Source organism: Schistocerca serialis, chromosome 2 (assembly GCF_023864345.2).
Source record: "Schistocerca serialis cubense isolate TAMUIC-IGC-003099 chromosome 2, iqSchSeri2.2, whole genome shotgun sequence".
Classification (NCBI taxonomy): domain Eukaryota; kingdom Metazoa; phylum Arthropoda; class Insecta; order Orthoptera; family Acrididae; genus Schistocerca; species Schistocerca serialis.
In genome coordinates this window covers 975,900,988-975,925,624 of record NC_064639.1, presented here as the reverse complement: position 1 = coordinate 975,925,624, position 24,637 = coordinate 975,900,988, and the positions used below count along the sequence as shown (strand labels likewise).

Sequence of the window (24,637 nt, the reverse complement as noted above, 5' to 3'; positions counted from 1 at the left end):
AAAGAAGTTCTACTCATATGTAAAGACTGTACCAAAGTTAGTTTTAGAGAGACTCTTGGATAAGAGAGGAAATGAAGTTGAGGTTAGCAAAGCACAGGCAGACATGCTGGACTCAGTTTCCAAATGCCCCTTTATAAAGGCAAATCCAAAATCCATGAGTGTTGCCCATCTGAATTCTCACACCATTGCAAAGATGAGTGATATACATAATAGTACCAGTGCTGCTTAAAACAAGTGAAATCGCTAGACTCAAACAAGGCTTCAAGCCCTTATAGAATCCCTGTCAGATTCTATACTGATTTGTGACTCAGCTAGTCCCTCTTTTAACCATAATCTGCTGTAGATCACTTATAAAAAAATGTGCCCAGTTGTTGAAAGAAAGCACAGGTCGCACCTAGAGAATTATAAGCATATGGCTAATCCACATCGTGTTCACATAGCTACCATCTGCAGTAGAGAGCATGAATACGCTTAATATACTTTGGCAGAAGTTGCCAAAGATAACTATTGCTGCTGCTGCTTTGCCTAATTACTGCTGAGTGAGCACTTGTATGTGGGCATGTAGATGGCATAGCAAAATGAGTGATTGGTCATGGCCACATGAATGTCACACACATGCATTAACTTACACGTAGGTTGCGAATTTACCATGTCTGCATGCACGATTCGCTTCACTTACCACCAGAGTTGGACTAAATTTATTAGAATGACAAATAATGAATACAGATAAAAATCATTTTTCGTTATCCATGGATAACAAATTTTATTTGAAACATTATTCACTTGCAGGAGTAAAAACATAAGTTCATCATCTGTGAATGAAAAATGTTATGAATAATAGATAAATTTAAAGTCAGTGACATTTATTGCCATACACATCCTCAAGGAGGGAGCAAGAGGGTGCACTTGGCCTCCTCCTGGAATTTCATTACAGATTCCTCTCGAATTTCTAGCAGTCAAAGTCCGTGAGTCCAATAAACTGCAGATTCAACACTGCTGTCCTTGATGGAGAATGCTGCAGCTTCAGCAGTTACTAAGTATATCTTGGCCTTTCTTGGCTCTCACTCTCTTCACGGGAAATTATGCTGACTCACAATTGCGGCTGCAGTTTTGGCACTGATCTGCAGTCGAGTTTGATGCAATCCTTTATGAAAGTGTGCTGAAACAGTATATTAAGTCTTTTCGTTTTGCATCCTCATTCAGTCCTTACTGAGCAACAGAAAAGAGCTGGTCCAACATTTCGGTGGATGGATTCTGTCACCAAATCCCAACACATTAATAACATGGCAGCAGTATACATGCCAGTCATCCGTCTTCAATTCTCATAAGAATGCCCCTACGCTTGCTGTATGGTGGAATCACAACAGCCTTTTAACATTTGTCTGGGAATGACAACCCACGGCAGCTTACTAATTCCATATTACGTTTGATGCGTTGGAGTTATTGTTATACACTTCAGAAGGACACAGCCATACTAAACAATAGGTTTGTGCATCTGTGCGCATCTATATTCCTAAATACATCAACTGAAAAAATCAAATACAATTTTCAGAAAAGAGAGAAAAATTTTCAGTTTCTAGATCTAGGTGAACCTATATTAAAGGAAGATTTTGAACTAGCTGTGAAAAAATTGAAAAACAACAAATCGCCTGGTATAGACAATATCCCAGCCGAACTTCTGAAATCTGGAGGAGCAAAACTGAATCAGGAGTTGTATAATCTTGATTTCAACATGTACAAGCAGGGTAAAATTCCTACAGACTTTGAGAAAAACATTATGATCCCCCATTCTAAAGAAGGCAAATGCTACAAGATGTGAAAATTATAGGACGCTCAGCCTAGTTACACATGCCTCCAAACTATTAACCTCAATTATCCTAAATCGCATAGAACAAAAAGTCGAAGCTACACTCTGTGAAGACCAGTTTGGATTCCGGAAAGATAGAAGAACCAGAGAAGCAATATTTGCTCTAAAACTAATAATAGAGAAACGACTAGATAGGAACCTGAAACATACATAGCTTTCGTAGATGTAGAGAAAGCCTTTGATAATGTTAAATGGGATAAGATGTTTGAGGTACTCAAAAAGTAGGAATAGACCATAAATATAGAAAAATGATATGGAACCTGTACAAAAACAAGACAGCAGTTATCCGTGGACGGACAAAACAAGAAGAGGTGCAGATACGGAAAGGTGTCCGACAAGGTTGCGCACTATCCCCTGTTATCTTTAACGTATACATTGAAGAGGCGCTGAAAAAAGTAAGGGAAAATTCACAGACAGGTGTAGTAATTCATGGCCAACGAATAGATATGATAAGATATGCCGATGATATAGCTGTCCTGGCTGAAAGTGAAGAAGATCTTGTAGTCTTACTGAATAGAATGGATAAAGTTATGGGTGAAGAATATAATATGAGAATTAATAAAGCAAAAACAAAAGTAATGGCATGCGACAAAGAAGATCAAGTGAAAGTCCAAGTTCATGTAGGCAATGAACTGCTTGAACAAGTTGATAAATTTACTTATCTGGGCAGTAATATTACCAGGGATGGAAGGAGCAAGGCAGAAGTGAGAAGTAGAATAGCTCAAGCAAAGGCTGCTTTTAACAAGAAGAAAAACATATTAACATCTAAGAGCATCAGCCTTGAAATCAGGAAAAGATTTTTGAAATCATATGTGTGGAGTGTGGCATGCTATGGGTGTGAAACATGGACTCTCGGGACAGAGGAAGACCAGAAGCTAAATTCTTTTGAAATGTGGTGCTATAGACGCATGCTCAAAATAAAATGTATCGACAAGGTCACAAACGAAGTGGTGCTGGAAAGAGCAGATGAGAAGAGAAGCTTCTGGAGTTTCATTGTTAAAAGAAGAGTGAAATTTACAGGCCATCTATTAAGACATAAAGGACTCCTTAACACAATCATAGAGAGATATGTCGAGGGAAAAAGACCAAGAGGAAGACCACGACTAAGGTACATGGATCAAATTGTGAAAGATGTGGGATGTAACACCTATAAAGAAATGAAGAGAAAAGCTGAAAGACACGCAGAATGGAGACAAGCTGCCATTGTAGCTGTTGCAAACCAATCCTTGGATTGACCACTATAGAAGAAGAAAGATCAGAGAAAATGCACACTCCAGGGTTGGGATCTTCACAAAGTGTATGGGTGAAAAACAGCATTAAATGCAGTCACAAAGATATGTTTTCTACAGTCCTGTTGGGATATTGCTCAATAATGTGACAGACTGGATGAAGAGGATTACCTTGGTGCAATCCTAGACTGCTAAAAGTAGTTTCTACTGGGCACTAGAGAGTGGTTTCGGAAGATATCCCACAGTCATCTCGCCATATTGTGGCCATGGGCTATATTTTACGTAACCAAAAAAAAAAAATTGTACTTTTAAAATGCATTTTGTTTAACTTTAGATATGCCAGTCATAACTAACAAATTGAAATCATGTGAAAGGAATGTGAAAAGTTCATTAATGTGAACAGTTGTGAAGTTTTATTTGCAAACAAAGTGTTATAGATTAGGTCAAAGTTGAATATGCCATTTTTAAAAGTTTATTTCTTGTTTTGCCACTTTGAGGAGTGTTAATGTAGCATTTTTGTTGACACCCAGTAGAGTTTTTTCAGCCAGTCTGACGTTTTCTTTCTGTTTCAGAATTTTAATTTTCGGTTTCCTTTATATTATGAGAGTGTGGATAATTTTTTGTGAACGTTTTCTAGTTTTAATTCAGATACCCTAGATTTAATCAAACGAGGATGTAATTTCAGATCATTGAATCAGGAAGTGGCATTCATATACATATTAATGACATATAAGCTGTACTTTGCATATACAGGGCTATTACAAATGATTGAAGCGATTTCATAAATTCACTGTAGCTCCATTGATTGACATATGGTCACGACACACTACAGATACGTAGAAAAACTCATAAAGTTTTGTTCGGCTGAAGCCGCACTTCAGGTTTCTGCCGCCAGAGCGCTCGAGAGCGCAGTGAGACAAAATGGTGACAGGAGCCGAGAAAGCGTATGTCGTGCTTGAAATGCACTCACATCAGTCAGTCATAACAGTGCAACGACACTTCAGGAAGAAGTTCAACAAAGATCCACCAACTGCTAATTCCATTCGGCGATGGTATGCGCAGTTTAAAGCTTCTGGATGCCTCTGTAAGGGGAAATCAACAGGTCGGCCTGCAGTGAGCGAAGAAACGGTTGAACGCGTGCAGGCAAGTTTCACGTGTAGCCCGCGGAAGTCGACGAATAAAGCAAGCAGGGAGCTAAACGTACCACAGCCGACGGTTTGGAAAATCTTACGGAAAAGGCTAAAGCAGAAGCCTTACCGTTTACAATTGCTACAAGCCCTGACACCCGATGACAAAGTCAAACGCTTTGAATTTTCGGCACGGTTGCAACAGCTCATGGAAGAGGATGCGTTCAGTGCGAAACTTGTTTTCAGTGATGAAGCAACATTTTTTCTTAATGGTGAAGTGAACAGACACAATATGCGAATCTGGGCGGCAGAGAATCCTCACGCATTCGTGCAGCAAATTCGCAATTCACCAAAAGTTAACGTGTTTTGTGCAATCTCACGGTTTAAAGTTTACGGCCCCTTTTTCTTCCACGAAAAAGACGTTACAGGACACGTGTATCTGGACAAGCTGGAAAATTGGCTCAGGCCACAACTGGAGACCGACAGCGCCGACTTCATCTTTCAACAGGATGGTGCTCCACCGCACTTCCATCATGATGTTCGGCATTTCTTAAACAGGAGATTGGAAAACCGATGGATCGGTCATGGTGGAGATCATGATCAGCAATTCATGTCATGGCCTCCACGCTCTCCCATCTTAACCCCATGCGATTTCTTTCTGTGGGGTTATGTGAAAGATTCAGTGTTTAAACTCCTCTACCAAGAAACGTGCCAGAACTGCGAGCTCGCATCAACGATGCTTTCGAACTCATTGATGGGGACATGCTGCGCCGAGTGTGGGAGGAACTTGATTATCGGCTTGATGTCTGCCGATTCACTAAAGGGGCACATATCAAACATTTGTGAATGCCTAAAAAAACTTTTTGAGTTTTTGTATGTGTGTGCAAAGCATTGTGAAAATATCTCAAATAATAAAGTTATTGTAGAGCTGTGAAATCGCTTCAATCATTTGTAATAACCGTGTATTACTGAAATACACTTAGCGATTAGGAACCAAAGTAATGTAATTAAAAGACATTGAGTAGGTAAATGTCAGTCTTTTGTGGTTACCACAAGTTTTGTGCACTTCTTATTAAATTTAGTTCTTGGTGCACTAAACATTTTCCAACTCACCATATCAGTTATATTAAATCTCACAAGTTTTGAATCTTGCTCCCTCTTCGAAAACATTCCATAGACACCCATGTTTATTGCTATGATTCCTTATCATTCATTAAACAAATGTACTTTCTGTTGTTTTTAAATTAGTTTTCAGAACAACTCTTTATGCCAAACATCTGATCGAAACTTTAATTGATTTCGAAGATTTGCCTTCTTTACACCAAAGAAAATATGTTCTACACATACAAAGAGGATTTTATGCATTATATATCCTAAATTCATGTTTATTTCAGGATGATTATATGTAACTTTCAACACACACTTTTCTTTGACAAAAAATGAGACACTAGCAATTCCACTTTTGGTTTTGTCAAATAATTCATTGTGATTCCATGTTAGCTCCACTTCCCGAATTACACTCAAAATAAAGTTTTCTTTTTACATCATAACATAATTCGAAACTTGTGACGCAATTTCTTTAATATTTCTTTGGATTGTACAGCCATTTACAAGGGGACCTACAGTTCAACATGTACTCCAGAACACGGTGTCACTTGACTTGATATTTTTTTTTTTTTTTTGTTATTATTAGAGACGAAAGAAGCAATGAGTAACAGAAAAAATTGTTGGACCAATGTGGAATCAAACCAAAAACTTTTGGTTTTGTAGTCTGGAACTTGACTCACTGAGCCACCTTTATGTCTGATGTATTAATAAGGTATTTATGAAATAGAAACTGCACTAGCTAAGGCAAGAAGTGGACTGATTATAGAATTCAGTTCAAGAAGTAAACGGTGGCATTCTACATTATTTGTTAGTTACAAATAATTTATTCATGAATAAATTTGTTTGAATGATCTACTTAGTCTAATTGTTATCCAGGCAGAAATAGCAACAATGTAGGAAAAGATAGATTGTCACTTACTGTTAAAAAAGACATGTTAAGTTGCAGAAAGGCACAATTAAGACACTTACACAAAGCTTTCAGCCACAGCCTTCATCAGCAAAAGAGAAACATACACAAGCAATCACACCTCATGCACACTGACCACCAACTCTGGCCGCTCAGACTAGAATGTGTTTGTGTGTGTGATGAAGGCTGTGGCCAAAAGCTTGGCGTAAGTGTCTTTTAATTGTGCCTCTCTGCAACTTGACATGTCTTCTTCACGACATTGTTGACATGCCTACCTGGAGTTTCCATTGTTTAATTAGCCACATAGAAATTTATTAACATAAGGTACCCATCTTTGCTTACCACTACACCTTGTGCTTCCTTCCTTTTTCCATTGAGCACAGTTAATATGATCAACTGTAATGAGTCCTATTAGTCCATTTGCTTAATAAAAGCATGAGAGCCTATGGTGTAACTGGATAGAAGATTTTTGTAATTAATTATAAACAAAGTTGACAATTATAATCCTTTGTCATACTCTTAAACACAAATCTTTTTCATTTTTTCTGTCCAAAATATGTCCATGTCAGTGCAATTTTACCAGCAGACTGAATGCAAGCATTATTTCATCATCTTATCTTTCAAGCAAATTTACAGTTCCACAGCTAAATTAATGACCTTCGATAACATTCAGTATTCAATTATCACTTTAATTTTTGGTTATACATGTATATAATCAACTGCTGTGACAATACTTGTGGAATGTCAGATATACAGTCCACATTTTCTCCATAGAAAACATGGACAATTGACAGCATAAAAAGAAATTGTTATGCATGCATGCCAACACTAACAGTGTCCATTAGTTTCGCTACATTGTGGCAAAGCTGTGTAGTGTAGAGTCGTGTTTTACCTAAGCCACGTGGCTGGACCTCTCAGTAAGTGCACGCCGTGTGATACTGAGGGTGGAAACTGTTGGCATTGTGCTTCCACAATGTGTAAAAAGCAAGTGATGGACAAGTGCTGTTTGTGTTGTTCCGTCATGCAGATGTTGTGCTCCAGTCGCACCTTTAATAAGAAGGGTAGCAGGAGTCATCCACAAATCTGCTGTCCAATATCCTTGATGTCCACTTATTGTAGAACATTAGAAAAGTTTCTGACCACAAACATAAGGAGGTATCTCAAACAGATGAGCCCCTCCATGCCAACCAGTGTAGATTCCAAAAACATCACAGATGTAAAACACAGCTTGTGCTTTTCTCACATGACATCAAAGCAGTCAAGTAGATGCAGTATTCATTGATTTCCAGAAAGCATTTGACTCAGTCCCACACCTATGCTTACTATCAAAAAAGTGGTTGTTTGGAATCAGTCATCTCATGTAAATACAACTATGCAAGAATTTGTAGGAATATTTAATGGAACAGTCACATAGGCTCAGCCTAGAGCAGGTGGCAAACTTTGGTTCATTGGTAGAATACTTGGCAGTGGCAGCCGATATAGCAGACTGCTTACAAAACACTAGTGCAGCACATCGTAGAATATTGTGTAAGTATGCAGCACCTGTAGCAAAGAGTACTAATAAGGGATATTGAATGGCAGCTTGAATGGACACAAGTTTGTGTTACCTATGGGACAGTGACACACAGATGCTGGAGAAACTGAACTGGCAGATGTGTGCAGATAGATACAACCTACCTCAGGAAAGCCTACTTACAATATTTCAAGAAACAGCTTTATGGGTCATAGAGAGATTAAGTCTAAATAAAGAAGAAACATTACTCATATATCATCAACTTTCAGGCATTAATCTGGGATAATATTACTTCTTGTTTCAATAGTTTGGCTGATAACTGTACTGTCTTCATTGAGGTGAGTGACTGGCAGAATTTATACTCCTTGACACAATACCGTGGGGTGAACGTACCTTTGTCAGAGATAACACTGTTGGCAACAAGAGCATCAGTCTGTGGCTGTCAGTTACAGACTGATGCTCTTGTTGCCAACAGTGTTGTCTCTGTCACAGACATGTTTACCCCAGAGTATTGGATCAAGTAGTTTAAATTCTGCCAGCAATTCAACAAGAAGTAATACTATCCCAGATGCATGCCTGAAAGATGATGGAATATTCTATCTGTTGTGAAAACTTCAAGAAACACAAGCAATATTATAATTGAAAATATGATTGTTACATTTTTAAAATTTTCTGGTGCTTAGCTCTGTCTTTTCTTTGCAGCTGTCGTCAAAAGTACGGGAAGTCAACATCACAGCAACTGGAACAGGATTTGCCATTATGCAGGTGTCTTACCGCTACAATGTTAATGTGACTGGTGCATGGCCGCTCTTCACATTAGACCCACAGGTTGACAAAAACTCTGACCGGAATCATCTGCAGCTTTCGATATGCTCAGCGTATGTAGCTCTTAACAGTGTTCTGTTAATATCATCTTGCTAAAAGATACTGATACTGATTCTGATACTTATAAGCAGTCAGTTTATATGTTTTGCACTATCATTTAATCAGGCAAGTTTTCAAATATGTAGTAAGTAGCAAATCATGGACTGCATGAAAAATCAGAAAAGAAGTGAATCAAAGCAGACTGATAAAGTAAGATTGGGTACTCAGAATTTGTGAGGAAAGGAAGAAGTGGAAAAACTGGAGGATAAGAATGGACAGGGTGACAAGGCATGGCTTAAGTCATGAGGGAAACCGTCCGTGGCAGTAGAGGGGGCTGCAGAGGACAAAAACTATTGGGAAGACAGATACTGGAATATATGCAACAAAAAATTGACGTTGCTGGTTGCAAATGTTGCTCTCAAACGAAGAGGTTGACACAGGATAGGACGTCGCAGTGGACCACGTCAGGCGTGTCAACGTACTGGCTGAAATATGTGGTTGTAATTTGGACACTTGACTACTGTAAATAATGTAGCTGACATATGCTCAGTTGCATTTCACCGTCTTTTACTTTCACTTTTCACAGCCCCCCATATACACATTTATATGGGCAATGCACTATTGTTTAACTTTCCATAAGCCTCATTAGTAGTTTGCAGGTGAGCATCCACATACTGCTACAATAGTTTCCTGTTGAACATCAACGAGCAGTAAAACCTAACCACAAAGTTCACAGTTCTGGAAGAATAATCAGGTACTTGTGGAGAAGACACTGTCACTGTTTCTACACATGGCGTAATTGTTTAACACTTATTCCACAGTTAATTTGAAGTATTGTTGTTGTTCTAACCAGCACAGGTTACTCGTCTGAAACTCAGCCATGGACCGACTGTCTCATGACCAAAAATTGGGCCCTTATATATCATCACAATAATAGGTGCTGAAACTACACATTGTTCGAAGTTTAGTTTACAGAAATTATAATTAAAACTTAACTAATTAAATTAACTGAATACATCGAAACATTTGTTCTTTTTAACAGTTTCTTCTACTGCAAGAGTTAGGCTGAATTATTTGTTTAAATCATGAAATTAACCAATATAGTTACGTAAACAATATTTTTGACAAAACTGTTAATTGCTTTGGAATTAATTAAAGGCTGGCTTTACTAACATGTTTTCAAATAGGGCCAAATAGATACTTTAAGATAACTAGCATTTTTGTCTTCCAAATGTTTACAATTATTACAGATTCTATATTTATTTATATGTCAACAACAGAATTTACGTTATGAAACTATTACTGATTTCACTCTATAATAAAAGATACTAACTAGAAATAGTTGAAATAAATTAGAAAATCAGTTTCATACATAAAACTAAGCACAAAATTACATCTGGTGTTAAATTCTTTAAAACTAAGGGCTAATCTTTCTCTTTTATGAAAATGCAGATTATATTCACATATGTTAATGCTAATTACTTAAAACTGAAGAAATGAATTTAAGGAGGCAGATGGCAAAACAAGAGGGGGGATTAAAATTATGCCAGCGTGCTTCTTCACAAAATGACTGCCTGGTGGAGGGGAGGAAGTAGGGTGGCATGATAAACAAACAAAAATACCTCATTATTTGGCAGTTATATTAAAAAACATTGTTTGAATTATGTTAAAGAAAAGTTCTCTTCTTTGTTTTGTAGTAGTGAATGAGCTATTGTAATCATCAAAATCATCATTAATAATACAAACATTAAATGCTGGAACAGCTATACTGCAGCTTTGTTTGAGACTTACCTGTGTTGCAGTTAATTTTTATCAGAGTAGTAATGTAATATAAGCAATGAGTGTAGCAGCTGTAACTTTGAACAGTTGTTAAAAGGCGTAGCCTTATCTCAAAGTACTAAACTTAGGATTCTCCTCTATTTCAAATAAAAGTTCAGGGCACCCAAGTTTCCATAAAATTTTGATGAACGAGATAAGCTTCTATGGGAAACGGGAATATGGGTAACTGTATACGCAACAAACTATTCCCATAAATGTCTATACGTACATATATTTCAGCACAAAGAAAGATACACTGTACAAGGTACAAAGGCTGACTGGAACATGGCGGCTCGTCAGAGCAGTTAGAGTTCAAAGATCATGCTTTATGTGGTCGATGCGACATAACGAAGCATCACAGCCCCCCTCCCTTCTCCCCTCGCCTGAGAGGAGGTCGTGTGGGTGTCAGCTTCGGAGTGCGTAGTGCGAGGCGGCAGGCGCATGGCTGGAAGCTCCATCTCTGTCAAGGCGGCGTGTGAAGGCACAGTGACAAGCTGCAGGTCCACCTCGTAATCAGACAGCCAGCAGGGGCGGACGATGCGTGGGCCGGCCCGGGAGTAGAGGTGTTGGGAGGGGTGTGAGTGTACCTGACCCTAATGCAGCTCGAGCCGTCCAAGGAGATGAATGCTTGAACTCTTGATGGATCACACTCTCGGAGGAGGGACAGGCTATGCACTATCTTGACATCTAGTTCCTCATTGAGTGTTGAGTCTGCATGTCTGTAAGGAGCACAAGTACATGGTCGTCGAAAGCTACGATCGACATGTCGCCGACGTGGTAAGGTGGTACATTGCAGCACAAGTTGTATGTCGAGGAGCAAGTCTCTCCAGTAGATGAAACGTCATCAAAACCTGCACATGGGGTTGATGACGACATGCTTGGGAAACCCACGAACTGCGGTGACGAATCATCAGAAGGAGACGACCCTACCATGGAATGAGCTAACTCGTTATTGGGCTCGGCAATGGAAAATTCATCTGGATGGGACTGCAGAGGGATGTCGGAGTCAATGAAAGCAGGCTTGAGCCTGTGTAGTGAAACAGTCTGCGGGCAATCTTTAACCATAATGTGGAACGTCGTCTCGCCCCACCAGAGTACTTCAAAGGGACCAAGGTATGGGGGTTGCAGAGGTTGTCCAAAGGAATTGTTCCTGAGTATAATGTGGGAGCATGTGTCGAGTGCAGTTGGCACATAAGTGTCCGGCGGGGAATGACTGACAGGCAGTTGTAGCCGTGTGTGTCTGAAGTGGGTGTGCATTCAGTCTGTGGAGGTGGGGAAATCCTCGAGTGCTTGGGTAAGGATAAGTTCCCCAGGTAGAATCGCGTTCTTGCCGAAAACTAATTTGGGGATGGTTCCCTGTAAGTCAGGTTTAAAGCCCAAATGGAGACCGAGTAACACTCAAGGAAGTGCTTCAGACCATAGGCAGTCATGACACCTGAGTGCTGTTTTAAGGGTGTGGTGCCATCATTCCACTAAACCGTTGCTTTGTGGGTGGTAGGCTGTTGTATGATTTTTTTTATACCACAAAGGTTTCATAGAATCATGAAAAGTGCAGACGCGAACTGTTGACCCTGGTCGGTGGTGATGGTGAACGGGCAACCGAGCCTAGTGATCCACGATGAGACAAATCCCTTGGCCACAGTTTCTGCTGTGATGTTTGGTAAAGGAATAGCTTCCACCCAATGGGACATGCGATTGATTGTGGAGAGGATATATCTGTGACCGTCTGACAGTGGCAGAGGGCCGATAATTTCAAACTTGCTGGCGGGGTGGGGGGTGTGTGGCTTCGGCGTATCTTAGAAGGCCTGCTGTCCCATGGTAGGATAGGCTGTCCTGTAACCTGGCACTACTGGCGTGGGCATGTTACTAGCAAACACGTCCCAAACAACGGCTGGTTGCAATGTCCCTGATGAGTAACGTAAGCATGATGCGGCAGGCACGGTCGGTACCATGGGAACGAACAGATGAGCGGCGTGTGAGGTAGGCCGATAAACTGGACCGGAGGTTAAAGGCATAGTACTTAAATTGTCCATGTCGGAAATGACTTGGGAGGCCGGCGCAGCAGGTGCAGACGGTACTGTGGAAGGAGCAAGCGGCTGTATGGTCGGAATCCGAGCCTACCCCTCCCCCCCCCCCCCCCCCCCCCCCGTGAGTGAGAGGGTGGGGGGGGGGGGGAGGAGGGTTTGGCACTTGGTATGGCAACAACGAGAGTTTTCTGTGAGCATTGGAAATGCACCCTGTGTGGTAGGACCATAAATCACTGGTGAAACCTGCTGGTGATCACATTATCGTGGTACAATGTTCCTGGATGGTGAAGCACCATAGGGTGTGCTCGAACCCATGTGGTCAAGAAACTGGGTGACAGATCTGGTGGTTCAGCCTGGTGAACTTGTTGTATAAAAATATCCGTTATTTAATTGTGAGGAAGGCAAAACTGGCATGGCTTGATAGCAGTTGACCACGTGTGCGTTTTGCACAAATGGCAGTGTAGCACACGGCACTGCTGTAAACGACATTGCGGCGCATAGAGAATCAAAGCATGTGTGTGAATTTGGCTCCCTTTGAAAACTACACGAGCGAGCGATCGTTACATGATTCAGGAAATCGTCCACTTCACTTTTCAAATGTTGGCGTGCACAGTCCGGCGACACAAAACCCAGTCCATTGTTTAAGGTAAGGGCATAACACTCGGGCGTTGTAGAGCTGCAAAGTTTGAGGTTAACTTCGTTGGAGATCGCGAAACACTGTCCGTTAGCGGTGAAACAACCGTTGGAAGGGGATTGGAGTGGCCTGGTAGTAGGAGCTGAGCCTCCAAATCCTCGTATAAAAAAATTGTGTGAGGCAGTCATGGTGTCAAACGTAAAACCTGTTGATTCCACATGGCCAGCACGGAAGTCGCGGAAGACATAGAAATGTCGGGGTCACCAATATGGGAAACCGGAATACAGGTAACTGTATACGCAACAAACTGTTCCCATAAATGTCTAAACATATATATATTTCAGCACAAAGAAAGATACATATGTACACTGTTCAAGGTACAAAGGCTGAGTGGAACATTAACACGGCGGCTTGTCAGAGCAGTTAGAGTTCACAGATCATACTTTACTTGGTCGATGTGACCTATCGATGCCACACTTCTAAAAAGTAATCACACTTACTTATATCTCTTTTTTGGCATTTCTCCCAAGAAGCAGTCATATTTAACCCCATTAACATCATATTATTTGTTCCATAATATTTTGGTAAAACTGTGTAGTGTTCATAACTTGCTGCCACAATATTTTGAATCATTCTGACCATATGTAGGTTTAAATTGACAAAGTACACATAACCGCTCTGTCTTGTGAGTTTATACCTGAAGATGGAGAGAAGTCTGGATCAAAACATTGTGGTAGCAGGTTACAGGCATCAGTTTTCTCCAAATGACTCCAACGATTGTTAGACCAAGAAAGTTTTAAATGTTACAATATTTCATTTGAGTAACGTATACATCACACCTACATGTGTTATACAGTGTTTTCATTGGCCTGTTGTTAAAGTTTTTGGGATGATGAAGGGGATTGTGGTGTAATTGGCACTTCCTTGTGTATCTACTAATTGCTCTAACATGACTTATTCCACAAAGAATGTTATACTTTATTTATTTCTCTCTTCTTGGTTTTTCTTCCTTTTTTTTTTCCACAGTGAAGATCGTGATGGTGATTCTTAGTGTGGCACAACAGAATAATAATGGCCATTTGATTGAACTAAACTGTCTGCACTTTGTGTCCTATATTTGATATTTGCAATTATGCACTGGTATTATTTAGTGTAGTTTCAACACTCCGTCAGAAATACATCTTTTCTGTGAAAAAATAATCTCAAACTTGCATGTACACAACATTATTGGCTGAACTTTATAGTTATGCTAAAATAGGAGTGTGGTCACTAATACACATTTTCTGCTTATCCCTGTCTTTACGTAATACAGGTTTGCTGCTGGACAGTCTGCTAATGAAAGTAACATGGCTGTTATGGAAGTGTCATTGCCCTCTGGCTTCACTGTTGATTCAGATTCACTACCCAGCCTGGAAGTTTCACAGAATGTGAAGAGAGTTGAGACAAAAGATGGGGACACTGTTGTTGTTCTGTATTTTGACAAGGTAAGGATTTCATATTTAACTCTGATAGAATTGATACAGTGTACTAATTCTCAAAGAATAACTGCAGTATCTGTAATTAACTGTCTTTTGTGGTTAGTGTTCATGTTTTGCATTACCGTCATATTCATGAGTCGGGGCATACAAGTAGAAAAAAGAACTAATTGTAATAGATTTTTCGGCCAATACATTTGTATTGGAAACATGAATGTTTGTTTCACCACTTGGGTTGTTCAGACATGTTCAGTTTTTGATTTACAGTATCTTTTTCTACCTTTTCCTCCTCTTGATTCTCATTCACAGTTTTCTGTTGTGCCCTGATGTATTTAGCTCTTCTCTTTATGTCATTTCCTGTTTTCTCTACAATTCATTGTATTTTTAATGTCTGTTTTTGTCTTTTTGTCTCTGTTATTCTTCATTTGTTATTATCTTTTGGATCTGTTTTTTCCAGTATTAGTTGTAAAGAATTTAGATTCAGGCTGGTATAATCCACTGTTGTTGCCTGTTACTCCCTTTTCTGCAATATCTGTTTCTCCTTAGCCATGTTTCCTGTTTCTTTTTTCAGTTCTTTGACTGTATGTAGTGTATGTCTCATGACTCAAAAATTCTGAATTATTTAATGACTGTTTCTTATTGCTTACCTCTTTACTGGGCTCCCACGAGCACTCAGAAATGCCATAACACGACGTGGCATGGACTCGACTAATTTCTGAATTAGTGCTGGAGGTAACTGACACCATGAATACTGAAGGCTTTCCATAAATGGATAAGAGTATGAGGCGGTGTAGATCTCTTCTGGACAGCACATTGCAAGGCATCCCAGATATGTTCAATAATGTTCATGTCTGGTGAGTTTGGTGACCATCGAACTGTTTAAAATCAGAAGTGTGTTCCTGGAGCCACTCCATAGCAATTCTAGATGTGTGGAGTGTCACATTGTCCTGCTGATTGCCCAAGTTTGTCGGAGTGCACAATGGGCATGAGTGGATGCAGGTGATAGACAGGATGCTTATGAACATGTCACCTGTTGGAGTTGTATCTGGACATATCATGGGCCCCATAATCACTCCAACTGCACATGCCCCACACCATTACAGAGCCTCCACCAGCTTGAGCAGTCCCCCGCTGACATGCAAGGTCCGTGGATTCATGAGGTTGTCTCCATAACCGTACACATCCACCCACTTGATAAAATTTGAAATGAGACTCGTCCCACCAGCTAACATGTTTCCAGTCATCAACAGTCCAATGTCACTGCTGAAGGGTGCAGGCGAGGTGTAAAGCTTGGACTGTACATTCATCAAGGGTATACGAGTGGGTCTTCGGCTCGAAAAGCCCATATCGATGTTTCGTTGAATGGTTTGCACACTGACACATGTTGATGCCTGGCATTGAAATCTGCAGCAGGTTTGTGGGAGGGGCTACACTTCTATCACGTTGAACAATTCTCTTCAGTCATCATTGGTCCTATTCTTGCAGTGATGTCGGAGATTTGATGTTTTACCAGATTCCTGATATTCATGGTACACTCGTGAAATGGTCATATGGGAAATCCCCACTTCATCACTACCTCGGAGATGCTGTCCCTTCGCTCCTGCACCGACTTTATCGCCACGTTCAAACTCACTAAATCTTGATAACCTGCCATTGGAGCAGCAGTAACCGATCTGACAACTGTGCCAGACACTTGTTGTCTTATATACCCTATTTACTCGAATCTAAGCCGCACTTTTTTCCAGTTTTTGTAATCCAAAAAACCGCCTGCGGCTTAGAATCGAGTGCAAAGCAAGCGGAAGTTCTGAAAAATGTTGGTAGGTGCCGCCACAAATAACTTCTGCCGTCGAATATATGTAGCACTTCACAGGCATGCTTTGTAGGCACAGAGATAAATACTGGTGCCAAAAGCTATGCGTCAGTAAATAAATTAAAAAAAAAAAAAAAAGGTGGAAGACGAGCTTTTTTTTCTCCGCCCCGAGTTTCGATCACTGCATTTTCATACATTATCCAACGAAGTAAATACAAATTCCGTATTGTTCATCTTCGAATGTAGCAGAATTTCAATGTACTATGAAAATCCGACTGGCAAGACTAGGGATGTTTGTCAATATGGCCAACTCTACGTTCTGAATTTTTTCCTACCTATGAGAAGAGACAGTTGCTAATAAGACCCTGATGAAATGTGAATCACATGCAGGATTCTCTTCACCATAAGAATAATATGAATATAAACATTTTGCCATGTATTCTTTCGTGTTTTCTGCTATCTCATTTAAATCCTGTCTGCCTAATAAACTACGAAACTAGAGTGAGACAACAACAAACGCGGAAGAATATACGTATCGTGTCATGTTTATATTCGTATTATTCTTGTGCCTAATAGTGATAAAGTCAGAAATGAAGCATGGCAACTGACTAGATTTTTAAATCTAAGATGACTAATTTCTGTGCAGAATTTGATGTACTAAGAAGCGGCCGCAAAGATTTTCAAACGGAGAAAAATTTTCGCCTAACTCTCGTTCAGAACATGTTCTATCATATGCAGTCTATTATTTGGTTCTTGTTGATCATTATCAAAGAAAGCAGCAGTGTAAGTAAGAACAAATAGCAATCTCTTGGCATTGTTTCGCTAATGAGATGATACCCTTCTTTCCCCCCCCCCCCCCCCCCCTAAAAAAGCGGCGGTAGCGCGCACAAAAGCAAGCCATGCCGCGAGCAGCGACAGGCCGTAAACACGCACTATCAGAATGCGACAAACAATGCATGACGCAGTACAGTAATGCATTTTCGGCTTAGAGTGACATAAACACCTATAACAAAGAAAACGGCACTTATCAGTTCAAAGCAAAATAAGCAGTCGATTCAAACCAGACGAAGCATGTGAAAAAGGATGGGTACCCGTATAAATACGGACGGAGCGCCTGACGCATAGCAATGGGTACCTGGTAAAGCTTAACTGCTAAGCTTACGACTCAAACCAAACCACTATAGCTGTATCGTCTTTCATTCGAACTAAATTGTGTCTCATATTACAATGGACCAACTTTGTTTCGATTTGGAGGTGCAGCCTAAAACTTTTCTCTCCCCTTGAATTTCAAGTCTCAAATTTCAGGTGCGGCTTAGATTCGGGAAATTTTTTTTTTCCTTTATTTCGACTCTCATTTTCCAGATGCGGCTTAGATTCGAGTAAATACGGTAGATGTTGCTGACCGCAGGACCTTATTCTGCCTGTTTACATATATCTGTATTTGAATATGCATGCCTATACCAGTATCTTTGCACTTCATTATATTTTCATTCTGTCAATTTCTGCATTGTTTGTAGTATTTATTTTTTTGTTACTTACAATTTTTAGAAATCGTTTGCTTATTAAAAGAGCACTTCGCTTTCTCCTAAATTGTCTGGAACACATGCTTTATTTTATGCGTCTGTCTCTTGAGAAATTTATTTTTGTGGAAGCACTTTGTCAAGTGTATACACTAACAACGAAATGTAACTTATATAAAAGGCAAGTATCAGAAGTTAGGTGTAGTGACTTGTGTTTAGTACAGCTTGAAAGACTAAGTTTCACAACTTTTGTACTTCCAGATGACAAGGCAGGAGTATTGTCCCACCATATCTGCTTACCGAACTCACAAAGTGGCTAAGCAGAAACCAGTTCCTGTATCTATTTATGATTATTACGACTCGTGTAAGTATACTATTAGATTATAAAGCTATACTAAAGCTCTGCTTTTGTCTATTCTATTAATGCTTTGAAAGCAATCTTAGGCAAGTTTACAGATGGAGCACTTGTTTTTTTAGCACTAAGAGATTATGTCAGCTGTGTCCTTAACCATGACTGTTGCAGAGAACATGATCTTTTTACATAAATGTAAAAAGACAATTACCTCAATGTATTCTGCACCCAGAATGTTGATTAATTTTTTAGTGACAAGGTGCCTACATTACAAATATCTTAAACTAATTTTGAACTTCAACAAAAATATAGTTAAGTCAGAGTAATAAGTAATGATGCATGCAATGTATGTGCGCTCATATGTCTTCCACCTCCTTCCCTAATCTCCCCCCCCCCCCCCCCCCCTTCCTTACCTCAGCAGTTCAAGATATTAACTATGGCTCTGAAATGAGACTTGTCAAATGCAGTCAGTTAAAGCCTAATACGGCAACACCCAACCATTTACTCAGTTGTATAAGAAACAAATCTGAATTTTGATAATATTCAGTTTAGATGGTTGATGTGAGAATGACAAGTCAGCAGTTGGTTTGGTAAGAAATAATTTGCAATTTTTAATTTTGGGGAGAAGAAGAGGGAGAAAAAGGAACAGCAGAACAAGAGCAAATTCACAAAGTTTCAGAGCTATGGAACATCAGTAATAATAATAATAACAACAACACACTGTAGACTACCACGTGAAAGTATAATAATTTGAAATACCAGATACTTTATTTCTAAATAATTTGCACCAAAAGTTAAGATAATTTGAGGTGTAATCAGAAGATTAAATTTGGATAAGAATGTACCGAAGGTACTTAAGAGTTGTGGAGGGGAAAAGGGGGGGGGGGGGGGAGGCAAGGGAGGAAGGAGCCAGGCACTTTCCGATGTAAAATATCTGTTTACTCGCCCACTGTTCACACACAAAAATTTGTTTGTAAGTTTTTTCATATGGTCGCCACATATACTTCCATGAATGATCTTATAACACATATTTAATCAAACAAACACACACACACACACACACACACACACACACACACACACACGCGCGCAGAGAGAGAGTCACCTGTGGACCCTGAGGCCATAACCAAGTGACATGGCCTCATGTGGGAGAAGGAGGGGGGGAGGGGGGGGGAAGCACAGCGCGTGCATCTGACAAAGGTTTGGGTCCGAGATAGCTTATCCGGAAGTCTGCTTTCAATGTGCATTTCCGCTGCCTCCTACGTATGGTACTTTTTGGGTCCCACCCCCCCTCTCTCTCTCTCTCTTTTTTTTTTAAATTGTGTAATGTGAGTCCTCGTAAGATTAAAGGTTAAGCTGTTTGCCATGCACCAGTTGTAAACCAGTTTTATTCTCCTCCTGGCTGTGTGTGGAACCTTTATTAACACATTTGTATCATCAGCAAATGTTGAGCTTTTGAAGATGCCTGCCATGTCTTTAGTTAACCATTTATGGAAGTTCAGAACGAAAATGAGAATAAACCCACTACTGGACCTTACAGGAAACTGTATTTAATCCTCTGATACCAATTGTTTTTATTGTTAAGATATGACGCCATCCATAGTGTTTTAGTTTCTGTAGTAGATTTCAATGATCTGCACAATTTAAGGCCTTAGCAAGAAGGCTTGTGCAATTTTCCGAGTTCACATTGTGGTGTGTGTGTGTGTGTGTGTGTGTGTGTGTGTGTGTGTGTGTGTGTGTGTGTTGAGAGAGAGAGAGAGAGAGAGAGAGAGAGAGAGAGAGAGAGAGAAAACGAATATTGTTACTTCCAAACTAGAATTTCCATTATTGTGGTATATGTGTATTCTTTCACTGTTACAGCTAGACGAGCTAGAGTATTCTATGAACCAAGAGTAGCAACACTGTGTGATATCTGTGAGGATGAAGACTGCGACTCAGTTTGTTCGAGTAAATCGAGTGGTCGTAGTGGAGGGAGTGACGGTAGTGCCGGGTCGGCAGCACCTGTGCCGTTGCCAAGTCATCTACTTGTGCTGCTGATGTTCGCTGTTTGCTTGCCTGTGGGCTTGGCTACACAGCACTGATTGTTTTGTCTAGGCTCGTATGGTGGGTAAAACTTCATACAAGCTGCTGACACATAGAGAGACTGAAACTGTTTGTAAAAGAGATGTACAGTGGACTGAGTACATTACTAAATTATATTTTGCTCAGTGCTTTGAGACATTCTGAATTATTAACATTCTTCTGTGTAATCAGTGGATAAGTATGCTTTGATGTTGTTGAAAATACAATCTGTGGATTTACAAATAACACCCATTAAAAATATGGGATAACAACAATTTAATTTACTGTGATTCATTTTAAAACCATTAATCCCATGGAAGATGATTCATAATATTATGGTATTTATCACTATATTCTTGAGGTCTACAATTAAGAGTGCAATAAAACCAAATTTCAGTGTGTGTGTGTGTGTTTGTGTGTGTGTGAGAGAGAGAGAGAGAGAGGGGGGGGGGGAGAAGGCGGGGGCCAGATAGTTACTTAACGTAATATTTAACTTAACACAGAGCAATATACTTGGTTCTTCTTATGTAGACATCATAATTATGAGTGAGTAAGTGCTGGATAGTTCTGGTTACAAGAATGCAAATTGTGTCCACTGGCAATGCTGTGTGTGTTCTTATTCTAAACTGTAACATTTGTGTGATGTCATTTACCAGTCACATATCTGCATTGCCTGGACAGTAATGATGCAATTTGCTGTTGAAATAAAATATGTAAACTACTCAAAGCTAATTGTGATATGTAACAAAGCTGCTTTAACACACTTGTTATGTAGGAAGATTGTGATGTTCCTTTGTGTTTTTTGAACAATATTTTTTTTGTTTATATAGTTTTGAAACAAATTATTTGGTGATTACTTTGAAATCAGTTTTTGAGATGAGTGATATGTATATTTGTTAATAACAAGATTGTAACATATAAATAAAGTTTTGAATTTTTTGTACTATGTATTTAAATATCAACCCTATGACTCATTTATATCATTTACATACAGAATGTGTCCTACTGGTGTTTCAGGATGTACGAAATTATTGACCAGAACAAAAGATGGCTACATTTCAAAGTTACAGTACTATACTTTGTTCATCATAAGAATAAACCTGATGTAAACAAACACAAATGCTGTGATTGGTCAATGGCCCTAGCACACCTACACTGGTGTTGTCACTCTCTTGAAAGCAGCTCCTACTTGTGTATGATATGTCTTATCACTGTGTTACTGTTCATAAAACTTTAAGACATTTAATGCATTAACAGTGATCAACATTTTTCTTAATCATATTTTAGCTATGCAATTTTTATTTCAAAAATCGTGTACAGTCACAATCTCTGTACTGCTGTGCTCTGATTGGCACACTGTTAATACATAGTGTGCAAATGGCGGATGCTGCTGCCTGCTCTGCAGGGAAACACACATGTGGAACACCCTTACAAAGTGGCAAAATACAAGTTTTTCTTAATGCTTTTCACAATTAAAAAAAAAAAAAATTCAGCTTTGAACTTTATGGAGGAACTGTATTTACAAAAGATAAGGACAAACCAAGTATGGAAAGTATAGTTGAAACAGTCTTCTCTTTTCATCCAATTTGGAATACTTACACCTTTTTAAATGTAAAATCCATCAAATATATGCTAATTAAATCATATCTAATCAGCATTTTCATTAAAAATACACCTTTTCTTGTTTGTAATTACATATTTCAAGCAAAATTAGAGTTTTCACTGCAAGTATAAAGTGTTAACTATCAATATTTTATAAAAGGTCGCCGGCCGGAGTGCCCGAACCGTTCTAGGCGCTACAGTCTGGAACCGCGCGACCGCTACGGTCACAGGTTTGAATCCTGCCTCAGGCATGGATGTGTGTGATGTCCTTAGGTTAGTTAGGTTTAAGTGATTCTAAGTTCTAGGGGACTGATGACCACTGCAGTTAAGTCCCATAGTGCTCAGAGCCATTTTACAAAAGGTCCATCTTGAGGATCAATAAACCAAGTCAGCTGTATTTAATCCTTTATTTCCAAATCACTATCGGTTTTGTGGCACTAAAAGCCACATCTTCAGGTGAACAGGTAACTAAAACATTAGAGTAGAGCTAATTGTTAATAAAGGTTGTGTAATTTTTTAAAAAGGTAGGGGGGGGGGGGGGGGGGGCAGGGAACCTCACCACCTTCCAGTGTGGCAGTTTCTTGGGTGCTCAAAATCCTAAGTTTTAATATGGTTCCAAAAGGATGAATTAAACAAGACAATGAAAGTTTTTCATAAATGAAGAATTGTGAGAATAAGCAAGAAGTGGAAATCCATGGTAATGTAAAACAGATGACAAATGAAGCACTGGAGTGGGTCATTTGGGGTGCATCTTTCAAAAAGAAAAGTTACTAATGACAGTGTTGCCAACTTAATTTCTGGCATATGCCTACACAATACTTGAAAGTACCTATGTCAGTGTGAAAGCCTCTACAGGAGCAAAAGACTTTATTATAAAGAAATAAAGGTAAATGTCAGTATATGATGGCCTAACAGTTCCTACGTAGTAACACACACACACACACACACACACACACACACACACACACACACACACACCCACACACTCAGAGAGAGAGAGAGAGAGAGAGAGAGAGAGAGACTTCCTCCTTCCCTTTTCTTTCTTGTTATAATTAATATTAAGACCACATGGAAAAAACCTATGAAACATTATTTTGGAGCTGAACCAACTCAACTACACTGCATGAGCTGTTTCTCCAGTTTCGTTGTATTTCACACTGCTCGCGTTTCAATGGCTTTATTTAAAATTTACTGCTACTTTTCACTACAATAAATGAATGTGTTTTCAGAACTGCTTGTTTTGAGACATAAATTGTGGTCGGGTCATTTCGGAAAGCACACCTTCTCGATAGCTGATTGTAGCCATTTTTCCTTTAAGTACTAAGTACAAACTAAAGAGAAACTGATGATCTGTACACTTGTTTTTTCAACAAATAAAGCATTTATATGTAAATCAAATCACTCTCTGTTCTAAGATTTTCCATTTCTTACAGCAAAAGGTCCGACGAAACTAGCGACAAAGCAGTACTTGGCTGTACGGGTTGTTACAGGTCTTCCTCCCCTGAGTGAACGAGGGAAAGTTAGCAGATTTTACTTACCTACTGTGAGACTGATGTAATATACTTTTGGTTTAAGTAATTAATTTTGGAGGGCCAATTCAAAATGTATTATGCTATAAACATTTCACTGACTGGTGCCCCATACCTGGCTCTGGTCTTAAAGACATATTTTGATCAGAAAGATGTAGGAGTAAAAATGGTATGTGTAGGTAAAATGTCAAGGGTGAATGACATTGCAAAAAAACGGAAAATGGAAGAAAAAGGGGAGGGGGCTGAATTTGAAATTTTTGCAATGAGTGGCAAAGAAAAGGAATAATGAATAATCATGTGCAATAAATAACTTATTAAGTGTTAGTAGACCATATAATATGTCTTGTGTTTGTGGATGTAGTATCCCTCAGAGTTCATACCCTGTGCTTCCAGTAGCACTCATCAACTTTCAACAGTCTACGTTCCTGTCCTATTTGTTGCATTATGAAGAAGCTGTTAAACTAGATGTATAACATCATTTATGCATGAAAATTGTTTTCTCCATTACCCTTTCTCTCTCCTATAGACCAAATATCAGTTGTTAGTGAGACATGTTAAAGAAATGGCAGTTATGGTTATGCTGCACTTCTATACCAGAATAGCAAGGTGTAACCTTCAGTTGTTATAAGGAAACAAAGACAAATTCCAGCGTTTTAGGGTGCATTCTGTTGATGCTGAATCTTCTAAAGATACATTTTCAAGATGTTTCAAAGCACTTTCCAAACATGAACCACACAACATGCAGCTCTGAATTATTAAATCAAGCTCCTCAAAGCAAGTGTGGAGAATAGACTTTCCCATATATCAATTCTTGAAATGTAGCAGACTTCTTGCACAAACCCATGCTAGCTCTTCAGTAACTTCTCACAACTGGTCTGGGAGATTATCAACGTAAATGTGATAATTTTTGAAAACGTTTCTTGTGGAGAAACAGCAGTGTGGCTAAAAATACTTTAAAAATGGATTGCAAACAAGTCTCGGCCAGGAAAACATTTACTTCGATGGTAACTGGTTCAGTCAGTATTTGACCATCCACAGACCCACATACCATGACAGTAAGTGGTGGAGGTGAAAGTGGACATTCATGGATTCACAACACCAGCTCCTTGTGATAAGAAGGTCTGAGGATGGTCAAATACTGACCAAAACCAGCTACCATCGAAATAAAAGTTTTTTCAGTTGAGACTGTTTGTAA

At 39.4% G+C, this 24,637-nt stretch overlaps 1 protein-coding gene across 6 annotated transcripts in view; it reads left to right on the top strand.

Annotated features, from left to right (window-relative positions):
* LOC126458384 (CD109 antigen-like) overlaps window positions 1-21,254 on the top strand; it is a 260,318-nt gene extending 239,064 nt beyond the window's left edge. For all 6 annotated transcript variants that reach the window (XM_050095369.1, XM_050095367.1, XM_050095366.1 and 3 more), the window contains 4 exons: window positions 8,453-8,628; window positions 14,406-14,577; window positions 18,160-18,262; window positions 20,111-21,254. In XM_050095369.1, coding sequence (XP_049951326.1) covers window positions 8,453-8,628; window positions 14,406-14,577; window positions 18,160-18,262; window positions 20,111-20,331 — 672 coding nt within the window. In that variant the 3' untranslated portion in view covers window positions 20,332-21,254. The remainder of the gene's footprint in view (window positions 1-8,452; window positions 8,629-14,405; window positions 14,578-18,159; window positions 18,263-20,110) is intronic.
* The last annotated feature ends 3,383 nt before the right edge of the window (window positions 21,255-24,637 follow it).